Source organism: Gasterosteus aculeatus, chromosome Y, assembly GCF_964276395.1.
Source record: "Gasterosteus aculeatus chromosome Y, fGasAcu3.hap1.1, whole genome shotgun sequence".
Taxonomy (NCBI): Eukaryota; Metazoa; Chordata; class Actinopteri; order Perciformes; family Gasterosteidae; genus Gasterosteus; species Gasterosteus aculeatus.
The window spans coordinates 11,234,118-11,261,731 of NC_135709.1; the positions used below are offsets into that span (position 1 = coordinate 11,234,118).

The 27,614-nt window shown below is 40.3% G+C and overlaps 2 protein-coding genes and 1 pseudogene across 2 annotated transcripts; 2 read left to right on the forward strand and 1 right to left on the reverse strand.

Annotated features, from left to right (window-relative positions):
• The first annotated feature begins 4,622 nt into the window (after positions 1–4,622).
• Positions 4,623–17,163, forward strand: LOC120812864 (aminopeptidase Ey-like; annotated as a pseudogene).
• A 5,990-nt stretch (positions 17,164–23,153) lies between these two features.
• LOC144391330 (uncharacterized) lies at positions 23,154–25,773 on the forward strand. The gene is made up of 6 exons (XM_078097953.1): positions 23,154–23,561; positions 23,678–23,808; positions 24,072–24,219; positions 24,315–24,563; positions 24,673–24,943; positions 25,251–25,773. The coding sequence occupies exons 1-6, from the start codon at positions 23,176–23,178 to the stop codon at positions 25,446–25,448; spliced, it is 1,383 nt and encodes a 460-aa protein (XP_077954079.1). The 5' UTR covers positions 23,154–23,175; the 3' UTR covers positions 25,449–25,773.
• Positions 25,460–26,693, reverse strand: LOC144391331 (uncharacterized). Its single transcript, XM_078097954.1, has 4 exons — positions 26,579–26,693; positions 26,205–26,345; positions 25,940–26,048; positions 25,460–25,837 (listed from the first exon to the last, which is right to left on the reverse strand). Exons 1-4 carry the CDS (start codon positions 26,690–26,692, stop codon positions 25,626–25,628), a joined length of 576 nt encoding a protein of 191 aa, XP_077954080.1. The 5' UTR covers position 26,693; the 3' UTR covers positions 25,460–25,625.
• Positions 26,694–27,614: the final 921 nt, after the last annotated feature.

Here is a 27,614-nt window from a genome sequence, read left to right on the forward strand (position 1 = left end):
CATGCTGTGTTAAGGCGGGCGGAGAGAAACCGCGGGGAGCTAGTTGTGATGTCAGCTCGGTAGCGTTTACGATTTGCAAGGCTATTTCCAGCGCCGTTTTAAGAGTCAAATCATCCGGTGACATAATCAGCTTTTCACAAATTTTGGGGTGGGTTGCATGTTCTGCAAGCTGGTCCCTTATCCTTTCCTGTCCCATATCACCAAATTTAAAACAGCTAAGCTGCAGAGGTTGGCTATATACCGCTAAATTGACTCACACACTTTTTGGTTGCGCTGCCAGAAGACTATCCGGTGGAGAATTACAGTCTATGGAGCTGCAAAGTGTGCTTCGAGTAGTTTTGTAGCTTTTGTAACCACCCTTTAATGTTTTCCTAGCTTAAGTTTAACCTAATTCTTACTTTAACCTAAACATTTCAAATTTGCCTACGGAGCCAAATGTGTGTGGAAAAATTGGTCAGTCGAGCTGTCACTGTGGGGCATTTATAGAATGTATTCATAAACAAAACAATTCGGTAAGTCCATTCGATTCATCACACGAGGGGAGAAAAATATGGAAAAAATATATAATCCACTTTGAGGTCCTTAGAAATGTTTTTAATGTACTTGTCCTACCACGTCTCCACAGTACTGGAAGGTTGGTCCATCTGGTATCTCCATCTGGTATCTCCCAATGGTAACCCAGTATCTGAAATGTGGTTCAGGTACTGCTCATGTCCTGCAGAGGTTAGATATTGCTGTGGCAAATTAGGCCGTATCTCATGGCAGTGCGAAAGGCTGGTCGAACCGACGCCGACAGCAGAGTCCGTCAGCAGCCCTCATGTCCACTCCTGGCCCTCCTGGGCGAAAGAGAGAGACTAAAGACCAGCGTGCCCGTCAAAGGTAAATTAACGGAATGCTGAAACGTCCCTCGAAAGTGCCAGGACCCTGGTCCAGGAGGCAGTCTTGGAGGCCTCTGTCCCTGCTCGAGGTGACACCGTCCCGTTGGTTTGTGTCCACGGAGACAGCCATCAGTACCTAACCACGTAGTGAAGCTGACCACCATTTAGGGCACATTTAATGTTGAGGTAGTAGTAAATCAGAAACCTTCCTCCTGAAATATATCATGATCCTGAAGTGTATCTTCCTAAATTAAATAAAATAAGAAGATTACCGTCCCTCTATATTTTATCATTTTCTTCGGCTTTTACTGTCACAGTTTACGGCAACAGGAGTGGTGGAGAAAAAGCTGATGGATTTTTCCCGCAGGTTGGACCATCCCATTTCAAAGGCCGCTTGGTTCAGCCTATGTGGCCCAGATCTACCGCTAATGCAGGGTCCCATCAAGAATGCAGCCCATTAAATTGAGACATGGCACATGTTGTATTCGCTTCCACGGTTAGCCAGCTACGCCAAAGCACCGTCGGGCATCTCTGCCCGACGGTGCTTTCAGGGTCCGATCGATGCTGCGAGGTGCGTCTGCTCCCGCCGCCCCCCTCGCCATCCACGCCTTAAATATTTGGCTGCTTTTAGAATAACTTATTTTCCCTGTTAAGATGGTTCAGCTACTGTAGAGAAAAGGGCACCGTCTCTCGCTCTTTAATCTCATGAAGTGCTCGGCAAGAACGACAACTTTGTTTCTCCGACGCGCCATGAAACAAGCTCCATAGCTCACGCGCTTGAGCGCCCGCTCAGCATCTCAACGTCGTAGACCGAGCATTTGCATGTCTGGCAGAGCACCTTGAGCACCGTGTACAACCAGTATGGATCAACCGATTAACCAATTGATCCATATATAAGGCTCTCCGCATTATAAGGCACTGTCGTTTTTTGAGAAAATTAAAGCCTTTTAAGTGCACCTTGGAGTGCGGAAAATGCGATATATTTACTTTATAAATATGCCCTCTTGTAGTATACAAGAGGGCGCCCCATTTGTTGAACAACGACAGGTGGACAAGAGCAGCCGTTTCGAGCGAGAGCCTTATTGTTTTATTAATCTGTTCGTTTAAATTGTTTGTGCTTTATCAATTAATGTTTCACATAACTAATGTGCCACATCATAACTATTTTTATATTAATTTCAAACTTTTCAAACTTTGAAATTAAAAACTTTATTTATTTATTGTAAATGACCTCTCGCAGCCCACCTGCAGTACCTTCGCCCACACTTTGGGAATCGCTGCCTTATGTGATGTCCCGAGAGGTCTGGTCCTCAATGGGAGGTACATTCCCACCCGGTGAACTACAACTCTCAGAGTCAGCAAGGCAGCGGGTCCCAGCTCAAGGGAATAAGGCTGATTGCCCTCACGACAGCTAGGGGTTCGGAAGAACAGAAAAGGTGAGGAGTCGAGAAGAGGGAGAGATGGTTGACGAAGAGATTTATGTTGATAAACAATGTTTTTGTCAGATTTAAGTTTTACATTTGTGAGGAATACAAGTTTTGAGGTTTCGAATCATTGGTTGTCGTCTTTATTTTGGGCACCCACTTACCCACTCACGATCCCAGCCTGCCGAGACATCACACTATAAAATTAGTTTATACCCTCTGCAAGAAAAAAAAGTCTGCATACAAGTTAATAAATATGTTTGCTGCTGTGGTTGCTATTGACAGCAATAATTGATTTCCTCTGCCTTAAGATTTTTTAACTGAAAGTACATAGCTTTACTGTTGCATCAGAAGACATCTTATAAATAAGAATGAACGCTTCTTAAAATAGTGACATTTGTGGTCAGACTTTGATCCAACAATCAAAGTAAGTGATGCATTTATCACACAGTTATAAAGAACAAGGACACAGTGAGTATCACAATAACCCAGGTGTTTTTTAATAGCTCTTCTTATTGTAAGCCTGTCTTTTCTTTACTGGATCCTATAAACTCACAACTTGTGGAACTATTAAAACCCTCTGATGCATTAAAGATATTTTTCTTGATAGGATGTTAATGATGCCTGTCAATAATATCTCAAAGGATAGTGTGAGTTGTGGGAGAGAAACCTTTTAACATTTGTCCTTGTGCATTGTTAGCTCCATGAAGCTCTAGTGTAAATTCATTTAGCCACACTATAGTCTTGCATGCCAATGAGCGTGGATTATTCGTTATACTCTTGCCTTTCACCTCTCATGAATGCTCACTCATTTCTTTCCCTGCTGTCATTGTTCAGCGCTGTCAATCAGGATATGAGCTGGTTAGATCAGCAGGTCTCTTCTTCCATAGCAAGATGATTGTCTCTCCTTCAGTACATCCATTTATCTGGCTGCAGATTCCAAGCACCAAATACTTTGTGAAGACTTTTATCCTCAAATATAATCTGTTAATAATCAACAATTATCTTATTTCTTCATTGGACTGAGTGAAATAGAATATGGAAAATTTCCACATCGTTCTCACTTCAAAGGAAAGGCTGCACATTGAAGTGTTTTATTGTTCTTCAGGTACAGCTAACCTTGCATTGTTCCTTGCTGTCAGAGCCGTAAAACCCATATACTATCTACCCTACGTTTTACAGTGCTGTCAAGGTGAAGGTGTCTCTGTTTTTACCGAAAGGGAATGATAACATCGACATGTGACGTTTTAACCAGGCGCTGAACAGATCACATCACTTTAGTTTTGTTTCTTAGTCTGCTGCCTGTCATATAGCAATAGCTAATGGTTGTTGTTATTATTTCCCTTTCTAAAGCTTGATAGCTTGATATAGTTTCAATTTCAATTTTGTTTTGTATCGCACAAATTACAAATCTACACATGATACACCCTCTGTACATACCTCGGCACAGGTACTTTCATGCATTTTATTTAAGGAAAGTAATTTACCTATTGCATTCTTGAACAGCTATGGTGGTTTCTGTCATAACTCATTTACATAGTTACAAAATTGGTGTAAGGAGACAAATTGATATCTTATAATGCCAGAGCAACCAATCATCTGGGGCAACAGATATTTCTTAAAGTCTTCCAGAAAGGTATGAAAATGGAAAGAAAATCATGTGGTTTTGATGAAAAGGGCTGATGTGGCTGACTTTAAACTGGTATTAGATATTGGAACTAATATAGCAATTCTGTATAAAAATGTTTTGCCTTCTTTAATACATTTGTAAAATTATTCAAGGAAGAACTGATGATTTTTGAGAGCTGCCAATGGATTTCACCTTTCATAACTCCTCTCTTCCTGGTCATAACGATAGCTTTATAGTTTTATTCCTGTTTTATGAATGTCACTAAGTGATACTTGACAGATATCTGGGGTCATATTAGGCCTTACTTCATCAATGTATGTTGGGTTCAGACTGATTGGTATCAGCTTGATAAAAGCCCGACCTAGCAGTCGTAGAGCGCTTGATCAGACAATGAGTTTTGGGCGCAACAACTGGTTTCAATGGTTTTATCCTGTGTAGTGTGTTACACTACTACAGGGCTCTCAAACTCTGGCCCACGGGCCAAGTCCGGGCGGGCGGTACCGACTTTGGCGTACCCCCCGTCAACGGTACCGTTCGCTGCCGCCCCCACCCCTGAGTTTTGACCGCAAAAATGACTGAAGCAGCCTGACTATATTTATTCAGTGGAGAAGATGGTCTGGGTGCAAAACACTAATGAACTAATATTTTCAACTTTGTCTACCACCTGCCAGGGTTGTTGCTACTACTCAGATGCAACCAACAGATGCCAGGAAGGCCTTCCCCGTTTTTAACGAGCCAGCCATGACATCTGTTTTCTACATCACACTGATCCACAATGTTGGAACTGTAGCCCTTTCCAATGGCGAGGTAAAACGCAAGTTTCACTAGAATAAGTAGAATAGTAGTTGTGCAGGATCATTTTGAAAATTTAAGACAAAATCAATGAAATATATGAGGAGATATTTGTGGACGTAAAATCATTCTACAGGTAAAACTGTTGATAGAAAAAATTGACTTGAATTCAAAGTAAGTTAAAGAAAAAATCTAAGTCTATTCAATTTAATCACCATAGATGGTCACAATGTGCAAATGACCATTTTTGAGCCAACAAAAAAAATGTCCACCTACCTGTTGGCGTTCATTGTCAGTGACTTTGACTTCATCAGTAATACAGTTGATGGAGTTTTGGTAAGTGATTTTTGCTTTTCATTTGCGCTAGATGATTATGTGCTGCTCAACAAGATATTTCCAGATGTTGTCAAGAGATTTTGAATAGTTGGTCTAATTATTAACACGAGCAGTGCAATATTATATATACAATATTATTTGACTTGATGGACTTCTACACCCCTGGTGTCCATAGCAAGTTCTTAGATGGTTACCACAGCATGTACTAAAGACCTTATGGCAACTCCAAAAAGCCGCTTTGCCCACACTTATTCCATAACTCATAACTCACTAATATCCAGCTTCCCCTGGAATGCACTAGAACATTTCTTGTAGGCGGGAGTTGAAGACCTTGCAGTTAGAGGCTTTAGTGTGATAGTTTCATTGATCTTATGCGATCAATGAGTTGACGATTCCAGTCTACGACTAAAACTAATGTACATAATGACACTGTTTTTTATTTTGCGTATTGTTGTTTTAGATTCGCATATTCGCAAAGAAGCCTGCTATTGCTGCTAAACAAGGAGATTATGCCCTTAACAAAACAGGACCTATCCTTAAGTTCTTTGACAAGTATTACAATTCCAGTTACCCTCTGCCAAAGTCTGGTAAGTGCAAGAATGATGATAGTATTAGCCAATTTTGTAATTTCGATCCTTTTCATATGTCTTTGTTAAATGTATGTTACCAAATGTGCTTCCGGGAAACCTTTCATTGTTTTGTTGTATATTTAGACACAATACACCAAGATATTCATTATTCTGACTTCTAATCTGATTGAACCATTCTATCAGTGGGCAGTAGTTTTGGCAATCTAATTAGTTTCATTTTTGTGGTTAACCTCAAAAACCTCTTTTTCTAGCCATTTGCTCCCACTTTCAATGTACCAGCGGTGTTACTCATTCTGAACACAATGTTTATTGATGCAAGACATACAGTATGTGTTTATTACAAGGGTGACAGTGCCTTTCAGTTTTAATTGATTTAACCCAGGGCATTGGAATAGTGGTCTGAGATGATTCGGTATTCCATACAGTATCACTTATATAGACCTCAAACTTGATCCTTTTAATGTGCAGTTGTTCATCACAGTCATAAACCGTTGTTGTCCATTTTTTGTAGGTCAATATATTCAGAACTTCCTCTCATTTTGTTACATTTTTACACATTGGTACAACATTGATGCCGTTAGAACTCAACTAACAAGCAGTTAATCCAATTGTAATCGATCACTAATAATATATTGCATCATACAGATCAAATAGCTCTACCAGACTTTAATGCTGGAGCCATGGAAAACTGGGGTCTGATCACATACAGAGAGACAGCACTGCTCTACGATGAAGCGTTCTCCTCTAACTCCAACAAGCAAAGGATTACGGCCATCATTGCTCATGAACTGGCTCACATGGTTTGGATTTAACAGTAGAAACTATCACTTCACAATGTCTATTGAATCTTGCAAAACAGATCTTTGATGGGGTTTGGTTACACAAGTTATAACTCCCACACTACAGATCTGGAGGCTAATGAATTTTTAGTATCATTACATTACATGTCATTTAGCTGATGCTTTTATCCAAAGTGTCACTTGTCAAATGTTGTTGTTGTTACTATGTTGTTTTTAATCAGACAGAATCTTAAAAGTAATAAGTAATCGCTAGAAAGTGTGTATTTCAGACACTGTTTGTTATTTTAAACACAGACCGACACACATTTGATCATCTTGGAGACGGTATTCCACATGGGTGGAACATGTTGAACTAGTGACTCTACCTGTTGTCCGTGCACTTTGCTCTCAACTCTCCATCATGTAACGGCTCTGTTTGAAGTGCCAATAATCTCCCAAAATTTAGCCAGAACGTTTTCAAACCACGGCCTTTTAGGGACACAGTGGTGGTCCTCTGCTGACTGTGTGCCACGCAGGGCAATGTTAGAAGTTGAGATGGAAGAAGCATAGCAGCTAGCTTAGCCTAGCAGCACGCTTAACAGAGCAGTGCTTTAAGTGGTCTAATTGCCTCTCACCCATGTTTGACACATGGAGTAATTCATCTGCACAGTTCTTCATAGCTTAATCCATAATGTTGACAGCCCTAGTTTTTAGACAAGATATAGTCTGAAGAGGTGTGTCTTTAGTTTGCGGCGGAAGATGGAACATGTAAAGATTATCAAGATCAGATATTACTTGGTACAAGATTCACTTCTTTTTTCTTTGCTGTTCCTTTAGTGGTTTGGTAATCTGGTGACCTTGAGATGGTGGAATGACCTGTGGCTGAATGAAGGCTTTGCCTCCTATGTTGAGTACCTGGGAGCACACGAGGCTGAACCCGACTGGAATTTGGTAAAACTTTCATTGCCACCCTATGGCCACCCCATGGCCTAAATAATGGTGATACTGATCAGGGCGGTATTGGCCTTAATGTCTGATATGTCTTATAATAGAAAGACCTCATCGTGCTCAGTGAAGTCCACAGGGTGTTTGCCGTCGATGCTCTGGCCTCGTCTCACCCCCTTTCCTCCAGAGAAGAGGACATCCAGAAACCTGCACAGATCAGTGAGCTGTTTGACGCCATCTCATACAGCAAGGTAACCTTATACACTCAATCCTCAATAGCAGCGCCATACTTTAGCCATCTCTGATCTTTATAGCAATCCATTCAGGTAGTGCATTTAATTTCTGTCATGGAAAACCATATATTAATCTTTACATTATTTTAATTATCTTTAATAAGGATTTAAATTGTGTTTGGTCATTCTCAGGGAGCATCTGTTCTGAGGATGTTGTCGGACTTCCTAACAGAAGATGTCTTCAGAGAGGGACTAATGGTATCGACTTCATTGAGACATACAATCCGATATTTACCTGCAAAATACTTAATGTTAGTGCTAGTGTCTTTTCCCTTTGTTTGAGACAGTAAATCTATAAATTGGTTCTGTAAACATCCAGGGCGTGATTTGATTATCAATGGTCTTGACCAATTGATTCTCTATTAGAATTTTGGTAGACTATATCTGATAACTGAAAAAGCAAGTAATTACAGGGTTTCAACCATAATGGTCAGCTAAATACAGTAATTATAATTCCCATCAAAAGGATTATCATCTAAATTAAGAAAATATGGAATTTAAAGTGCTGCGTAAGCAACAAGCTTTCAGGGAAAGCAGTCAGAAACCTCCAAAAGGCCAATATCATGTTTTTCTCTCTGCCCCGCAGACTTACCTGGATACATTTGCATATGGGAATGCAGTATACACAGACCTATGGAACCAGCTGCAGATGGCATGTTCATCTCTAAAGACCTAAATATATTGAACATTAAGCTAATGTGTTAATCTAAAAGATATCTAGTTGCTATCAACCTACTGTTGATTTACTTTATAATTTCTTCTTCCACAGGCTGTTAATGCTAGCAGAACTCAACTTCCACATGGGTGCTGCAGATTGGCTTTCCTGTGGTTACAATTAACACCTCAAGTGGGGCTGTGTCCCAAGAACACTCTCTTACATCCATACTCAGAAGTTACGGCTGTATCTCCCTTCAAGTATGTGCAATGCCTTTCTTACGTAGTTTCCTCCCTCTTGACAAATTCATTCTCTATTTCGTACACCTTGCTACTATATGCTATTACCTTTACAATATTGAAAAACTAAATTTACCATTCTTTGGCGCTACTCATGCTTATGCTTACAAACTAGTCTATACCTTAATTTATAGAAGTACCGCTATCCTCAATATTGTTATAAATTTTGGTATTGTTGCAAACATTTAAGCAACCAAGACTTTTAAAAAAATCAGTAATTCCTAATCATTTTCTTAATCATTGTGATAAAGGGGATATAGTCCAGTTCTTGAAAGGTAAAACATAATACTAATATATATATGTATATGAAATAAAACAATTGTTTGTCCTACAGATATGAATGGATTGTTCTGATCAGGTGGATGAAAACTAGAGACATTCAAGAACCGCAATGGTTGAGGGGTAAATCAGGTAGGATCTTCAGATACTAAACTTGACTGCGTGTATCTAATGACTTTAGAAACACCCTTTTCTCTATTTTAATGATTTTAATATTACTCAAAATAAAGAAATGCATGTCGTGACGAAGATTCTCCAAGTGGTCATATAAACCTCCAGGTCTTTGTAACTGGCTTTGCGCACAAACGAAACTCTTAAGGCAATCACAAGATTGGCACAAAGAGTCCACCTATAGAAGCACAATTGATATTTAAATGTAAAGTGACTTGGAATTGAAATTTAAAAAGTTTTTATTGTTTTTGTGCGCATGCATAAAAAATATATGGTGCAGGTCTTTGGCTATTGGACTCCCTCTTGAAGTAGAATAATAGAGTAGTAGTGATGCTGAGGTAAAACAGGGGATAATCCCTATGATTTATAAGGGATTGTCTTATTTTAAAGATAATCTTCATGACTGAACTGACTGAATGTAAATGCAGAAACTGGAGATCTAAAAAATCTACATCCGAGTTTATATTTAACCAGACAAACTTCATTCAGATGATTTGCAGTTCGATCCCGTCTCTTCTGGCCTGCATGTGTCTTTGGGAAAGATTGGAATGTAATGTAACTGATGGGCAGATGGCTTTGTGATTGGTAGCTTTGTGAATGGTATTTATTAATTAGGTAGTGTTAGATTGCCCCAGGAAGGACTGTATAATTCTACTAGTGGCCATCAGTTAGAATGCTCTCCAGACAAGATGTTCCTTTGATACTAGTGAAACAGCTTGTGTGGTTCTGAAACCGATCTACATGAAATAATAAACCTCTAATGTATCCCTAATATGAACAAATACAACCACAGGTAGGAGAATAACAAGCAAGCAAGAATGACTTAGCAAAACGGCAGTTACTGTACTGTAAATCCATAAGTGTATCTTTTCCTACATTATGCAGCGTTCAACGAAACTAATGTGGAACTTTAGGGTGATATTATATTTATTATTATACAGCTGTGTGATTCCTTGGGTCGCCACTAAGCAAACAGTGATCTTGCGCCATAATATCAGACTTAATTGTCGGGCAAATGATATAATGTAAACCTTACAATGAAATCAACTAACACCAAACGTTATATTTGCTTACTAGTAGTTTGCACGCGTGTCATGAAAGAAGAAATTCTGAACAGCCACTTAAAAAGATTTTTGAACACGGCAGTTCTTTTGCATCATTCTGCCATCCGTCTGCCAAACCTTTTATTTTATTGCGCTTATTTTTTGGAGTGCTGCCTTGTTCAAGACAGTAACTACACTTTTGTAAAACTAAAAAAGAAGCACAACTGCAAGTTTCATTTCTGTGCCATATTCCATGATATCCTTAGAATTTGTACTCACTGAACTACACATGACTCAGCATGCCACACTAGCGTTGCGCACTTGGCTAACCGGGGCCATGTCATACAGGCTGCGTTGTTGCAGGAAAGGATTCTGGTCCATAGGTCAGTCTGTTTTATCTAAATAGCAGTTTTATATTGGCATTATATATATTTACAAACACATCTAAACAAGGTCACACATCAACTTTCAAGAGAAGGCACAGCTCTTTTCGAACGAGCCTATTGAATCCATGGGCATGTATTCTGGGAAACTGAGCTGATGACTCAGTGCCAATAACGATCACGACTAACTCCAAACTCTTTTTCTTCTTTAGCCACAATAAATTAGATGAAGGCATCAGGAGGTGACTGGGTTCTGGCCAACCTCAATGTAGTCGGTTACTACAGAGTCAACTATGACCTAGGCAACTGGAACAGACTGGTAGAAGTTCTGAGTAACAAACATACGGTATATATTTAAAGCTTAACTAATAAAATGTGAGATGTGTATTACTTTAAACAGGTTCCTGATTTAAGTTGTTGTTGTAGTAATAGTGACTGGCATACTCTTGTTTTTCAAGCTTATTCCAGTTATCAACAGAGCTCAGTTGGTGGATGATGCCTTTAACCTAGCCAGGTAAGTCCTGTTAATATATGAGAATACATAGACGGTCTCATATATTAAGAGAATAATCTGCAATAATGATTGCTGTTGCTACCTCCAGTAAAGTAGAAACACTTTACTAAAGTTGGTCCAGGCTGCAACACTATTTAATACCATTCAAATTTGGATATTGGATAACCCATTAATTTTCATAATTTTGTAACCCCAAAAGAGCAAAGATGATTTCTACGGTACTGGCCCTGGATACCACCAAATATTTGATCAAAGAGACAGACTATATGCCCTGGGAGTCAGCCCTGAGTAACCTGGACTTCTTCTACCTCATGTTTGACCGCAACAAGGTTTATGGTCCCATGCAGGTGGGCTTCCTTACCACCAAACATATCAGCAACAAAGAAAAGAAAAAGTCCAAAAACAGTCATTTAATTTGAAAGTTGTCTTTGGTTTTTGTAGAATTATTTGAGGAAACCCCTCTGTTTGAGTACTACAAGACAATGACTCTCAACTGGACAATCGTACCTCCTGGACACCTGGATCAGTGAGTATGGAAAAAAACACAGTACACTACAGTTCCAAAAGTCATACCTTTTTAAGGGAAGACATAACATGACATTTGCAAACTAGTTGGATCTTAAAGAAAAGCAAGCTAATCAAAGGCCTCGTTTGCCTGGCTTCCCGAGCCTCTTATCCACCGTGGCAACAATCAGCAGATTGATTTCAGCCATGCTCACTCAGGGGTTTCAGCTCCTCTCCTTTGGTTGCATTCCTCCGTGGCTAGACCTGAAACCTCACTTTTCTCTCCAACATTTGAATACATTCAACAACTGCTTAAAGCTGTATCCTGTAAACACAACATTTCATTCATAATATTGATACCATCTAATAGCTGGTACACTTTAATAAAACACGTCTTAAATCATCACAGTTCATCATATTTTAACCATTAGGTTTAAGTTAATATGGTGCAAAATCTAAATATTTGCCTCGCAGGGCTGTCCAACATCCATTGCTCATAAACCACCTCACAGGAGACAAAAACCCTCTTTGGGGTCTTTTGGAGAAATCCATATGGAAGGATTAAGGGTCCTTCCACCAGGTTATAACGTTACATTGTGGCAGGATGTTGTGTACAGTAATTAAATGACTATGAATTGTTTTTAATTCATATTGCAGTTATTAATCAAACATACTAATGTAATAACCAGAGGTGTCAAATAACAAAGCACAAACTACTTTATTAAACCCAAAAATCCAAAATAGACACCAGAGCTGGAAAAACACAGACAGGGAACAGGAACCAAGCCATTCAGGGTTGAACATTCAATAACGCGACAAGGGACGAAAAACACACAAGGCTTAAATACACTGGGAAGGTGCAGGGGATTGGACACAAGTGGAAACAAGAGACACAGCCGACAATCACAGTGGCTGACAGGACAAGGCAGGAAGTGAAGTTAACCGAGGGACTAGGCAGAGGCAGGAAACTACAAAATAAAACAGGAAACGAATCCAAACCGTGACATACATACACAAGTAGAAATTTTGCGTATCTTAGGGTAACTTTTGGGTAACTTTACTGGAGTATTTATTTTTCTGACTTTTTACTTCTACTCCTTACATTTTCACGCAAATATCTGTACTTTCTACTCCTTACATTTTAAAAATAGCCCCATTACTTCGTCGTTCAAAAACAAACACACAAAAAAAAACGAATCGAGATAAATCACACCACCTGGATGAAGTGAATTTGATTCTGGTTGGATGAGAAGTTTAAACATATACCATCCAGACACCCTATTGGTTTTCTCCAAAACGCACCCGCAGATCAGAGCGACGCCGGGTGCGAAAAGTGGTTGGTTCCTCCGGTGGTCGGATCCTTTTTCAGAACGGCACAAGCTTGAGTTGATACTAGTATCTATACTTCTACTTGAGTAATGAATGTGAATACTTTTGACACCTCTGGTAATAACTAATCTAAATAGCACACAAACTACAATTGTAGGCGTGCTCTTCTTAAATCCCTAACCTGGAGAGGGAGAGAGATTTATATTTTTCATTTAGCTGACCCTTTTATCCCAAGTGACTTAGAAGAAGTGCATTGAACCAAGAAGCTACAGACCCAGAATAACAAGAATCAAGTACAATTTCCTTAAGGAATCCAAACTACAAAGTGCTATGAGTAAGTGCTAATAAAGTACTAGTCCAGGTATAGTTGGAAAATGTGTGTTTTCAGCTGTCTAAGCTTTCTGCTCTCTTGATGTCATTTGGGATTTCATTGCATCATTTAGGAGCTAGGACATCAAACAGTCGTGATGTTGATGAGTATTTAGCTTTGGGTAGAGACGTTGGTAGAGGCGGGAGTCATTAGTCATTTCATTGTGACGTGTCTTTAGTCACTTTGTCATTAGTCACTGTCTTTTCTTGAACCTATGTAGTTTTGATCAAAGTTTATTTTTAAAGGTTACTCTGCATGTAACTAACCTATATTTAACCACCATCATGTTGAAAACGTATACGAAAGAGGTACCTTGTGCTTTTCTACCAAGGGGGACTCATCAAGCCTCTGTATTTGAAGGTTTGGGAGTGAGAGCGTGTTTCGATTTCTATTATTGGTCCCTGTTTTTGATCACGGCTTATTCAGCCGCACTCAAGTCTCTGGGCATCATCTTTCATTTTTGTTCTTCCTGCAGGTACAACCAAGTGAATGCTATCAGCCTGGCGTGCAGGACAGGCCTTGAAGAATGCCAAAATCTGTCCCAGGAATGGTTCAATCAATGGATGAACACAAATAAAAACCAGTAAGTGTATTGCTCATCATGCAACATGTTATAGTTTCACTGTTTTAATCTTCACTGTATTTTTAGAGCATCTTTCCCTCCATCAACTATGTTGTACCTGTCTTACTTCAGAATCCACCCCAACCTTCGCTCCACTGTCTACTGTAATGCTATTGCAGCAGGTGGCTCTCAAGAGTGGGAGTTTGCTTGGTCACAGTTTGAGCAAGCCACCATTGCCATTGAAGCTGAAAACTCCGCTCTGCCCTGGCCTGCACAAAGCAACCCAGGCTGCTTGACAGGTCTGCTCACAAACAGCTTGTTAATGCTGTCATGCAGTGTACAACAGCATATAACTGACAATTAATGACCAGTACACTGACGTGTGTGTATATATATATATAGGTATTCACACACTCTCTCTATTCTGGTTTTACCCCTTTGAGGTTTCTGGAGTACACTCTGCATCCAGACAAGATCAGAAAACAAGATGCCACCTCCACCATTGTTTACATTGCTAACAATGTGGTTGGACAGTCTCTGGCGTGGGACTTTGTCAGAGCTCGATGGTCATTCATTTTTGCAGAGTGAGTACAATCCACAATTGTTTTTTTGACCGCCGCTTTGAAACCTCTAGCATTTTGTCTGTCCACACTTAGCTCTTTGGCCAGGGCCATTTTGGTTTTTGTTCATTGCCATATTGGCTTTTTGCAACCAGAAGTGAGAGGGTCAAGCCAATTGCAAGTGAACAGTCACTAAAACATTTTTAGCTAAGCTAAGACGAAATCACGGACATATCCAAGATTAGTCAACACTATGATAGCACCCTGTAAATCACGATATCCTCTGCCCTAAAGCATCACCGGCTTAACTTCATTATTCATAAATTAACATTTCAAATAAAGACTTGAAATTGGGGCTTGAGACACTGTTTTTGAAATTGGTGGATATAACACCTGGAGATAACAGCTTTTACAATTGGTGAAAAGCATACATTTGTATGCTTTTCACCAATTGTAAAAGCTGTTATTTTTCTGTCATGTCTTGACACAGGTATGGTGGTGGATCCTTCTCCTTCTCCAACCTCATCAATGGAGTCACCAAGCGCTTCGCCACTGAATTTGAGTTTCAACAGGTTAGATATCCTCTACCTTTTTATCCCCAAATCGTTTCTTAGAAATTCATTTGGCCCAAATTTCACCAGGAATCAAACATATTTTACATCTATTTTGAGAGATTGTTCATGTTACCAAGTCCATGGCGCAAAAAGTATTCCTTTGTTTGCTTGAGATCATATCAATGGTAGATGAAACAGGATGGGAGTTTAGATTGTTGTGTCAAAAAAGTGGCAATCCTTTCTGTGCTGCAATTAAATCTAAATGATCCCTCTCAGTTAGCAGGTGGGCATTAACTTCTTTGTTTTTTTCTTGTTGCTGTTGAAATCAGTTGACGGACTTTGTAGTAGCTGCTGTATTATAACTTTTTTACTCTGGATTAGCAGTAGGCTACATTCTAAACTAACCATGATCTTGCCCTACCCATTTGAGAGAAAAACATTTAAACTGAATTTCCAACTGCAACTCCAAAACACAGCTGGTTAGCGTGATAATTGCTTTAATTATGACAATATCAGCTAAAATTTCATATAAAGATTAACTTTTTGGATTTCAGGATTGGGAAAATATCTTATGTTTATATTGCACCACAGAAGCCACAGCTACTGTGTTGTGCAGATTAACACACAGGGAAGTCTCATATGTGTAGAAACCGATGTTAAAAGGGGGTAACATGGCGCATGAAGTAGTGAGGGTGCGCTGGGAACCGCCGAGTTGTTGTGTCCCTGAGCAAGACACCTAACCCCTAACTGCTCCCCGGGCACCTTTCTGGCAGCACACTGCTCTGCACTGTGTGGGATGGGTTAAATGCAGAGAAGCATTTCATTGTCTCAGTACCTGTACTCTGTGCAATGACATACAGTTGAATCTTTTCTCCTTCTAAAAAATATAAGATTTATTGTAAAAAAAATCCCAAGTACCTAAAATGCTGTCCTGTTGGACATTGTTTGTTTACATTGACACCAGCGTGACTTAGTGATGGGAAGTTCGGATCATTCTACCGACTCTCCGGTTCTTTGAATCTCGTTCAGTAAAATGAACAAATCTTTTTTCGAGTCATTCATTCATTTCGGGAGGGTGGTAAGATAAATTCCTGCATTAAAATAATGTATCATGACAGTCTGGATAATTTATTTTCACACTAGCATTCAATTATCACGGCATAACTATTACGCTGAACTCTAAGTAAAGTACAAAAAAGTTAAAATAACGAAACCTGTAATAATTACTTGTAAAAGAATATCATTCACGTCTTACTAAACCTAGCCACGCGAAAGTGAACGAGGTAAACAAATCCTTTCTGTTTCCTCTTCTGAGCGCAGGTCACGTGAAAAATTATCCTAAGATCCGTATCCGAAGACCCAGTCAAAATGAACGAATCATTTCTGTTTTCTCTACCAGTGCTGAGCCTAATGCAGGTCACGTGAAAAATGATCTAAAGATCTGTATCCGGCAGATGAATGAATCGTTCACCTTCCGACCGTGTCTTCGGGTCAATGATTCGTTCATCGTTCATCGTTCATTTTTCACGTGACTTGCATAGGCTCAGCACTGGTACCACTTGGTTGGCAGAAGGATCATTTTCCACATGACTTGCATTCAACGAATCATTTCTGTTTCCTTGGCTGAGCCTACGCAAATCCCAATGCGTGGCCACGAGAAAATGAACCAATCTTTTTTTGAGAGGACTCGTTACTCTCGAGTCCTTGTAGGGATTCGTTCAAAATGAACGAATCGTTCACGAACGACACATCACTAGCGTGACTCTATATTGTTATTTGCTGCTGCCTGACCTCAGATGACTTTATCCCCTTCCAAAACAACTTACCTGTGTTATTTTTTTGTGACAGCTGAAGCAGTTTAAGGCAGAGAACAATGTCATTGGTTTTGGCTCTGGGACACTGGCAGTGGAGCAGTCCATTGAGAGAACCATCAGCAACATAAAATGGATCACAGAAAATAAGGAGAATGTTCTAAATTGGTTCAACAATGCATAATATCTCTATGTATGACATGCAATTTATAGAGGTTCTGTTTATTATCAACTACATCTTGCATGGACAAGATTTCACAAAACGAGTAAATCTGACCAAAATGGGCTGGATCTGTTGCCACTGTTGGGTTGAACAAAAAAATTATAAAGAATCATTGAAAGTTGAATAAATAATCATGAAAGAAATAATTATGAATTCAATATTATCTCTTCATGTTAAAAAGAGCCAGACAAATTTGGACTTTTAAAAAACTTTTTTAATGTATCTACATATGCTCCTGAAATTACAAGATGAAAACATTTGCATTATAGTCATAGTTTGAATTGATTTCTTTGCGCATATTTTTATTTTAAGTTGTATTTTTGTGATTCAGGGTTGCTTTGTAACTTGATACTTCTTGAAATGTGAGGATCAAATTTTAGTGACTTGCATGACTAAAATACATAACAAAACATAAAATGACTTAGCACAATAAAAATACTACCACTAATGTCTATTCTTGTAAAATTATTAAACACATTTATTAGGAGGAGACAAAATTGACACACATACAAGTCATATTTGTATGTGTGGTCTTGTACAAAGGTAATTTCTCTGAACTAGCTGGAAGACAAACATACTAAAACTGGGTAAATGCTGGTAATCAACCTTGCTGAACTTGACAATAAATGCCTTAAAACACGAAGAAATACAGATAGAGAAGACAATCTTCTCATTTAATTTACGAAGATATGATTTACCTCTGGAACATGATGTAGTCCAGGTTGAGACAAGAACATTTTGGGGCTATTTTAAATTCAAAAACCGAGACCCACTGAAAAAGACAACAAATACATACATACTCTGTAAACCTATGCACACACATACGTAAGAGCTTTTTAGTAGTATGTATGAATGAAATCTCAGAAGGTATCTCAATCACCAGAAGGCGGAAGGAAAAAGAAGTTTTGAACAGCGAAAAGAGCCCCCATTGAAGGGGATTTCTCCTTTTGTACCCTCGCCCCGGCCAGAAGCCAAGAGTCAAAAAGAGTCAACAAGTTACAAAGGGAAATAAGGTATCCATCCATTGTCAAACCGCTTATCCTGCACACAGGGTCGCGGGGGGGTTGGAGTCTATCCCAGCCAACTTCGGGCGATAGACGGAGTTCATCCTGGATTGGTCGCCAGCCAATCGCAGGGCTAACACAGAAACATACAACCATTCACACATCTACGGCCAATTTAGAGTCCCCAATTAACCTGATCCCCAGTGCATGTCTTTGGACTGTGGGAGGAAGCCGGAGAACCCGGAGAGAACCCACGCAGAGAACATGCAGACTCCACACAGAAAGGCCACTGGGCGGAGTCAAACCCAGGACCTTCCACCGTGCTGCCCGAAATAGTATAATATCTTGCGAAATATAGAAGTCCCCTCATCAATATTGGTTCATATTGGTTCTGCCTACCTCTTCTCCAGTTCAGCTCCTCCAATCTCGCGGGGATGTGTCTTGTGTGCTGCTGTCGTATGCGATTGGCTGGACATTCGAGCTCAACTCCTCCTTCGTAAATTCTGTATTCCATGACTCTCTCTCCTGGTTTTATCTGATGGCCAGATCTGATCCCTAATCCCTAACAAATTCCTTCCTCTCATTGGGAATGAAACATCATCATACAGTCATATCCATACACCGTGTGTGTCCTTCCTCATCATCTACTACCAATTTCCCTGGATAAAGAAGGAAGGAGGAAGGTTGTGTTTTTTGCTCTGCATAATTATATATGTATCATTTGTCTTCTAACTAATAGCAGGCAATTATTGTTAGTTATTACATTTAAAAGTCTGCTTCAAGGCCTTTTTTACTGGAGAGAGGCTGATACGGAGCTTCAGGATCCTGGATAAACTGTCTTCTCAAAGCAAGGTAAAGACTGAGAGAATTAATTAATGTAAAGGGCTGCAGGAAAAGCAAATGACTGGGCCTGAGATGCTGATGGTGACTAAGATGTGAGAACGATATGCAGCAAGAATACCAAAATACTCTGCTTTCTGAAAGATATGGTTTCTAATATGGGCATTGTGGCTGACCATCTCACGGTGAAAAAACATCATTGTGCATGTGGGAAGCTGTGATACTGTGAAACAACAGTGAGTCTGAAGTTGTGAAGACTTGATCTGTTAAACACAGCAGCTATGTCAATGCTGAGGTGTTTATCAGTGGTTCTCTCCCACCAGTCAGGAATCAGGATCAGGAATCAGGAAACATTTATTACCAAAATATGTCAAACATACAAGGAATTTGTCTTGGCGGTTGGTGCGTGACAGTAGACACAAAACAGACAATAGACAACAAGACAGCAGTGCACAAGTAATAAAATAAAATGAAATGCTAATGCAATGGGTTAGTAGAGTAAGGCTATAGGTTAGTATTTTATTTAAAAAGTTAAAAAATATTAAAAATAAAGTGCACTATCGAACAAGTGACAAAGTGACGAGTGACTACAAAGTGACGAATTAAAAAATACAGTTAAAGTGACATGTGCAGTATGAAGGAGAGTGACTGGTGGAGTGTTATAGTCAGTCAGTGGGGGACCGGGCTCTGTTGATGAGCCCGACTGCTGACGGGAAGAAACTGTCAGTGGAGGAGATGAAAGATGTCAACTGCTTGTAATGACCACTCAATACATTTGATCAACAATTTCTATCTTTTTAAGGGGCTGGGTAGGGGCTAGGTAGGGCTTATTGTTCTTCTATTCTTTATTGTTGGAATGCATTAAGCATTCCAAGTATTGTTCTTCGAATCTTTAATCAACTTATTGTTGCAATGCATTAAGCATTCCAAGTATTGTTCTTCGAATCTTTATTCAACTTATTCATATCATTATTCTTCTTCTATTTCTTCCGTGGCACCTTTCAACTCCTTCACACTTTCAGCTATTAAAATCCTTCAAATATTAAAATGTTCAGCTTCTTTCCGGCTTTCAGGCTATGACTTTTCAGCTTTCTACCTCTTAAGCTTGAATTTATATAAATCAATAATCATTAACGCTCTAAAGACAGTGGAGATGGTTGTGGATTTCCGGCGGAACAGAGCCCCACCCTCCCCCATCACCCTATGTGACTCCCCCGTCACTATTGTGGATTCCTTCCGTTTCCTGGGCTCCATCATCACCCAGGACCTCAAGTGGGAGCTGAACATCAGCTCCATCACCAAGAAGGCTCAGCAGAGGTTGTTCTTCCTGAGGCAGCTGAAGAAACTCAACCTGCCAAAGACGATTATGGTCCACTTCTACACGGCCATCATCGAGTCCATCCTCTGCTCCTCCATCACCGTCTGGTACGCTGCAGCCACAGCCAAGGACAAGGGCAGGCTTCAGCGGGTCATCCGCTCTGCAGAGAGGGTGATCGGCTGCAATCTGCCGTCCCTGCAGGACTTGTTCGCTTCCAGGTCTCTGAAGCGAGCTAAAAAGATCGCGGCCGACCCCTCCCACCCCGGACAAAAACTGTTTGTGCCCCTTCCATCTGGCAGGAGGCTGAGGTCCATCAGGACTACGACCTCCCGCCACACGAACAGTTTCTTCCCGTCGGCAGTCGGGCTCATCAACAGAGCCCGGTCCCCCACTGCCTGACTATTAACACTCCACCGGTCACTCCCCCTCATACTGCACATGCCACTTTAACTGCAATTCATCACTTTGTCACTTGTCACTTTGTCTCTTGTCTGTTACTTGTTTGTGAGTGCACTTTTGTTACGCACGCCTCGTGGAGGAGGGAACGCAACGACCCGCCGCTTGTTATCTCAATGTGGTAATGGGGAAAGAGGTGTGGTGCGTGTAGGTACACGGACGACCAGAACACATATAACCCGTAAAAAGGAATGTTTATTAATATATATCTATATCTATATATATATATATATATATATATATATATATATATATATATATATATATATATATACGGGTTGCTTGGGAAAAGGGGCTGGGCGGAACCAAAAGAATGAACAAAACAAAATAGTCCCTCTTGCCTATCTGACCTGAAACACCCCCCCCCTAACCTAGCTTGAGCACTAGCAAGGCTCACTAACCAAATACAGGGGGTGGTCCGCCCAGGTCTTGCCTAGTGTTTCTAGACAGGAGGATGACTACGGGTGGTGTAGACCCATGGGCAGCTTGCCTACGCACTCCCAAGGTGCTTCCCCTTTTCCCTGGGAACAAAAGACAAAAAAAACAGGATTAAACACAAATGAGAAGAGCGCTTTCACAAGCACACAGAACAAGATTTAACAGAGACTCCAAGTCACTCTCTGCTCTACAACCCACACCCAACGAGCGAGAGCTTCATAACAAAATGGCACCACTTTATGTGTTGCGAGGGAAGGAATCCAGGTGCAGCCACTGACGAGTGGGTGGGGCCAGATCTCCAGTCTGGGGACTGCTGCTCCTGGAATCAATCACCTGTCAAGGCACAAAACAAAGCCACCAAACACAGAAAACTGGGGAACGTAACAACTTTATGCTTAATATTTTTCTTTAACTTTTTAATATTTAATTTTTTTAAACTTTATTCCCTTGTTTTATACTAACCGATAGCCTTAGCCTTATTCTACTAACCCATTGCATTAGCATTTCATTCCACTTTATTTTATTACTTGTGCACTGTTGTCTTGTCTGTCTACTGTCGCGCACTAACCGCCAAGACAAATTCCTTGTATGTTTGACATATTTTGGCTAATAAATGTTTCCTGATTTCCTGATTCCTGATTCCTGATTAATATTTTAACATGGTTTTCCAATGTAGATCGTGTTCAAATCCTCTTAAACTTTCAGATTTTTCAGCTTTGCCAATCTTTCAGCTACAGACACTATTTAAACTTTCAAATGTTGACACAAGTCTCAACTGTTTTGATGTCAACTGATTATGTTTCACTAGTTCTTCGCTCCGTTTCTGACTTTTACATGAGTGTGTATTGCGTCTGCTAGAGTGAGACGCGGAGATCTTAGAGTGTGCGTCAGCGTCAGAATCTGGTTAAAAAAATATGGAACTTCTGTCCTTGCAGCCAAGGTTAATGAGGGCATGGTTGTGCTGATTGGATTAATGTGTTCATAGAATCCCAGAGTTCTTTAGTTTGGGATTCCTGAGTGTTAGAGTGACACAACCTCTGCCAAAAGCCCCATAGGCTCCAATACAAATCTGCCGACATATTTCTCAAAAAATCCAGAAGGTACACGTTTTGTAAACTGCGACAGGAGCCGTATTTATTACCGGACAGATATACAAAACGCATCCATGCGTTCGGTAGAGTCTTGGGTCTCTTAAAAACGTCGTATTTTTTAGATAGCTGTTATAGTTTTGCGCTGGTGGACACTTTTTTGAGGTGTGGATTCTGTGTAACTCGCTGTCCTGTGTCTGCCCTTTGCAGCAGCTCGTTAATGGGCCCAGGTGCGCCGTTGCCGTGGTTACTCGCACACACACGCTGCAGTATCTCTGTCTGTGACTCAGAGCTGCTCCTATGACCTCATTAGTGGAGTCACATGACGCAGTTATGCTTTCTGTCAACAGACCAATATGATAAAGACACTAGCCCCCCCTCCCCCCTGACCTCTTTCCACTGTTAATCACTCACTCACTCAGTCAGTCTGTCTGTCTATTTCTCCTCCTGTCTCTCTCTCTCCCTCTATCTCTTCCTCACCACCCCTCCCTTCCTCACCCTCTCACCCTCCCTCCCTCTATCTACACCCCCTCCACCCCACCCAGTCCAATAATTACAAAAAAAAAGCCCCATGGAGGGAATTTTTACTGTAATGTTTGTGATGAGGCCTATTAATTAAAAACGTCTTAGTTTGAATAACCAACATTCTGTCTCCCAACCCCCCCTCACCCAATTCCATCATTACAAAATAAAAGCCTCAATGATTATCTGTACCTTAACCATGAAGCTGTAGGATATTAGAAACAAATATACGACCCGGTTCATAAAATTAATAAAAATGCATATATGGAGGACTAAAAGTGCCACAATTAAATAAATAAATACACAATCAAATAATTACTTAAATGTGTCATTCATTAATTAAAATTGGAACTAAATACATAAATGTGTCATTAAATGTGTCAATAATTAATTAAAATAACGATTCATTGTATGTAAAATGCATATATAACTATTTCACTATTTACATTTACATTTCATGATCCTGCGTTGCAGCGCTTCATGAATTACTTAAAACTGTCAAACTGACCCATCAAAGTCAGTGGGCAGGGCTAACGCGAATCTAGTCTGAACCTTTGCTTTGGTCTGAAGTACCTGGATAGAAACATGGAGGATCTCCGTGAACTTTCCAGGGAGTTGGTGAGAGACATTTTAAACTTAGCAGAGGATGTAGAAGCAGGACCTGCTGAGTCCGAGCATGTAGCTAGTAAAGCAGAGGAACTTATTGAAGTTGTTGGAGTCATTTCCGCACTTTCTGACGAAGATATTGACCACAGAGTAATTACAAATCTAGAAGAAGTTGTCCACCGCTTCTCTGGTACCAGGGCGCATCAGGCCCAACACACACAGGGACCGGGGCGTTTGCCGTTTGACATACCAAGTGCAGTTCTGGAGCATCAAGTTCTTCGTGGAGTTCCCGCAGTTCAAATCGCAGCGATGTTCGGAGTGTCAAAGAGGACCATCAGGAGGCGCATGCAACAACACAGTTTAAGGTATTTACACTAAATTCATGAGGTTTCTGTTTATGAATTGCTGCTCTCATACACTCTGAAAGAATATGGCGTTTAAGGTAACATTACTTGATGTTGTGTTTTTTTTGTTTCTACAGAAAAACAGATCTCTATTCAGCTGTGAATGATGAGTTGGACCATATTGTAAGTGAAATTCACAGAAGTCATCCTAACACCGGCTACAAGCTAATGCGTGGTCACCTGAATGCAAGAGGTGTGCGTGTTCCAAGTGAGTATAATAATATGGGCATTATTTAAATGTATTTTTAATTCGGAGCTCTGCCCTTTTGAAAGGTGAAGGAAGCCCGCTTTTGGAAAGACATCGCCTCTGAGATGTAGAATGTGTATAATAGAAGAGAAACACACATTTCAGGACAGCTGACTTCTATCATCAGGATAGACATGTCCTGTGATTTTTAGCCTCCTGTTTAATAGAGGTGGAACAATATCTGACAGTAATATTCTCAGCTGTCCGGATGTTCCTCCCCTCAGTCTCAAGACTGCAAGAGTCTTTACGCAGAGTAGATGCAGAGGGAGTCTACATGAGACGTCTGAGGCTGCGTGTATTAGGGCGACGGCAGTATTTTGTGCCTGGCCCAAACTCTTTGTGGCATATAGATGGCCACCATAAGCTCATCAGGTCAGTGATATTAGCAGATAAACAATTCATCGTTCTAGATGTTTCATTACAATTGTTTTACAATAAAGTTGTATCTTTTCATGTGTTTGCAACAGGTGGAGATTTGTTGTCCACGGTGGGGTGGATGGATTCAGTCGTTTAGTGGTCTACCTGACTGTGGCTGGCAATAACAGAGCTCATACGGTCTTACGGAGCTTTATCGCCGCTGTTGAGCAGTATGGGCTGCCATCAAGGGTACGGTCTGATAAAGGGGGGGAGAATGCAGATGTAGCAGAATTCATGATCAGAAGCAGAGGTACCGACAGGAATTCACACATCACAGGCAGAAGTGTCCACAATCAGCGGTAAAGAAATATGTTTGGCAACTAGGCTCACACAACTAAAATACCAGTTGAATGTACTTTAGCATATGTCACATAAATTAACAATTTGACAATTTTATCCTAAACACAGAATAGAGAGGATGTGGAGAGATGTTTATGAACATGCCCTGGACCTCTTCTATCAGATCTTTACTTCATTGGAAGATCAGGGAACACTGAATCCAGACAATGAAGTCCATCTTTTCGCTCTGCACTGGATTTTCCTTCCACTGGTTCAGCAAAGCCTAGACTCTTTTCGAGATGCTTGGAACTTTCACGGTCTGAGAACTGAACGGAATCAGTCACCACAGCAACTCTGGAGACGTTACAGAGAGCAAGGCCCTGAGGAGGATCCTACTGAGGTTAACAATCAACTTTAAACACGTTTCTAAAGTGTTTGCCCAAAGGAATTATGGGAGGAAAAAAATTGTGCTAAATGTGGTACTTTAAATGGAACATTTACTATATTGTCTTTAAAATCTCCCAAGCTTTTAAAGATCAACCTGTGAGCTGTACTTTCTACAGTGCATACTCCAGCTGTATTATTTCACAAAACTTTAATAACTAACAATTTCTCACTGACTTGGTGACCAAAAATAACAATCTTGTGTTAGGACATGTCAAACTATTTTTTAACTACAAGTTTGATTATGCTTGTCATATTTTCAGATTCCTGAAGAGTATGGGATCGACTGGAACGGACCTCACAGCCTTCATGGAGGCACTGTGTCAGTCCCCGAGGTTCAGCTGGCCCGTGAGCTCTCAGATGAAGAGGTTGCAATTTTGCCAGCTCCAGGAGTTTCTGTTACTGATGCGCTTAGACTATATGTAGAGACTGTGGAAGTGTTATCAAGAATCTTAGACTGATGTCCGACACGTTTTTATTTTTTGTGTGAGGAACAAGCAGTCAACAACTGAAAGTTTGCTTTCCTTTAAAAAAAATATATATATATATATATATGCCGAATAAAAATAAAATAAAAAGTCAACTGCTGCAGTGTGTTAATCAGTTTTCAAAGACACTGAACTTGTGTCTGAAAATACTTAAACAAGCCCAAATCCAGTACTTTTTATAGCAGCGACAAGTGCTTTCTCAAAGTCCATGTAGATCTTGAAATGAGCTGGCAGCTTTAGTGTTTCAAAGCATGTGGAGGACGTAGGAAGGGTTCCCTCAGAAATCACCACTGTCAGTCCAGGAGGAAGCATCTCCCAGCCAACCCAGAATGTCAGCAGCTGGGCCAGGGTACCTGATGAAGCTAAAAGTCATACAATGGATTGAAGACATTTAGTTCAACTTTATTTGATCATATCTATCCATGAGACATAGAAGCATTTGTAAAGAGAAATGAGGTTTATACCTGTTTCAATGAACATCCTTAGAAAGCCAGTGATGCGGCAGGTGGTGTCCAAGTCAAAGTCTTCATCATCACTGTCCTCAACTGGCCATGTGATTTTTTCTAGGAGCATCTTAAAGAAAACAAATTGTAATTTTAAAAAGGGAGAACTTATTTTGGTGATGCAGATCACATTATTGGAAAATGGAAAAATAGCCAGCTCAGTCATGGAAAATAGACGTAAAATTCATTAAGTTAAGTCACAAATATAACTAAATTACTGACTTACCTGGGGTGTGAACTGCATTTCAGCCATTTTGGGGAAAAGAAGTGGGACAACATCTGGCCTAGATGTCAGCAGGGGCCATACCATCACATCTTTCAGTCCCTTTCTCAACTGTTTAATTTGGCGCATGGTCCTCCCAACGACCTAAGAGACAGACAGACCCATATTACAGCAGAAATCCTTAACCCAAATTTGACAAAAGTTGGCACAGTAGAAAAAAATGTTAATAAAAGCACAATAAAGTGTCTTATAAAAACCCATTAAAACTCGAGTACTTAAACTCTTGTGTTAACATTAACAAGCCAGGGTTCAGAATACATTCTATAATTTCAACAAGTACAGCAATGAGTTCTGTCACTTAACCAGCAGGAACTCACTGCATGGAGTAGAAGTTTATTATGTAGCCATCTCCGTTTTGGTGTCTGCCGGAATATCCCAAGACATGGAAAGATCTGAAACTGTGTCTTTCTGTTCCGGTGTAAGTTTTTCATGTTCAAGCTAGAATAAGGACCATACCATTTATTATATCTGCCCCAGCAATATTTTTTTACATGGCAAAGTATCTTTTAGGTTACATACCAGTTCTATGATGCTCCTGATGTGCAGATCAGGACAGTCTTCAACAACAACAGTAGCCATTTCAGGGTCCCCATTGAACAGTACATGAATTACAGCAGGACTTAATCCTGTGACATGGGGACCGTCATGCAGAAAAGTGTGGGCCAACATCCTTCCTGCAACCCGGAAGAGGTTGCTTTCAATAAGTGCCTCTGATGCTGCTGGAACAAGATGGTCAGGTTCACCCTCAAATAGCAGTGTTCGGCCCATTCCTCCTGTAAAGTACCAAGAGAGCAGGGAATAAATTCACAACAACTAACCTCTTAAATACATAAAATTACATCATACTAGTGCAGTGCCCGTTGAAAATGTGCCTGTTTGGAACAGGCGATTACTTGGCCTGTGGTATTGCTGCTTGTAGAATTCACTTAAACAAAATTGTAGCCTACTCCAAAATGACTTACAGACCGCAAACCACTTTAAATGCAACCCCCCTGTATATCCTACTACTGACTTACTGATTTACCTGACACAAAACATTGCCCACCGGCCCTCTGCTAAACAGCACATATCTGCGTTCATCAACCACCAGAACGTGTGCGAGTACTTACCAAGATCTAGACTGAATCCAAACTGGAGTTTGGATATGATTGGTGTCATAAAGTACCGCATCACTCCCTCTCCGATAGCAACATCACCTGAAATAAAATACTGATAATAACACAGTGGAAAAAAAGTGGCAGACAAATACGGGTAACTTGATTAGCTAACATTTAACAAGCAAGGGAGAAAAATAGTCAAAATTATATTGGCTGTAATTTAGAACAGCATCCTTAATATTGATTATTCCAGATA

Bases quoted from the DNA above. Each gene is read 5' to 3' on its own strand.
- LOC144391330 (XM_078097953.1), top strand. From the start codon at position 23,176: ATGGAGGATCTCCGTGAACTTTCCAGGGAGTTGGTGAGAGACATTTTA. The intron at 23,809-24,071 runs GTGAGTATAATA...TCCTCCCCTCAG, and splicing joins AAGAGGTGTGCGTGTTCCAA to TCTCAAGACTGCAAGAGTCT. The intron at 24,564-24,672 runs GTAAAGAAATAT...TCCTAAACACAG, and splicing joins AGAAGTGTCCACAATCAGCG to AATAGAGAGGATGTGGAGAG.
- LOC144391331 (XM_078097954.1), bottom strand. From the start codon at position 26,692: ATGAAAAACTTACACCGGAACAGAAAGACACAGTTTCAGATCTTTCCA. The intron at 26,049-26,204 runs GTAAGTCAGTAA...GTTTTCTTTAAG, and splicing joins AAATGCAGTTCACACCCCAG to ATGCTCCTAGAAAAAATCAC. The intron at 25,838-25,939 runs GTATAAACCTCA...TATGACTTTTAG, and splicing joins AAGGATGTTCATTGAAACAG to CTTCATCAGGTACCCTGGCC.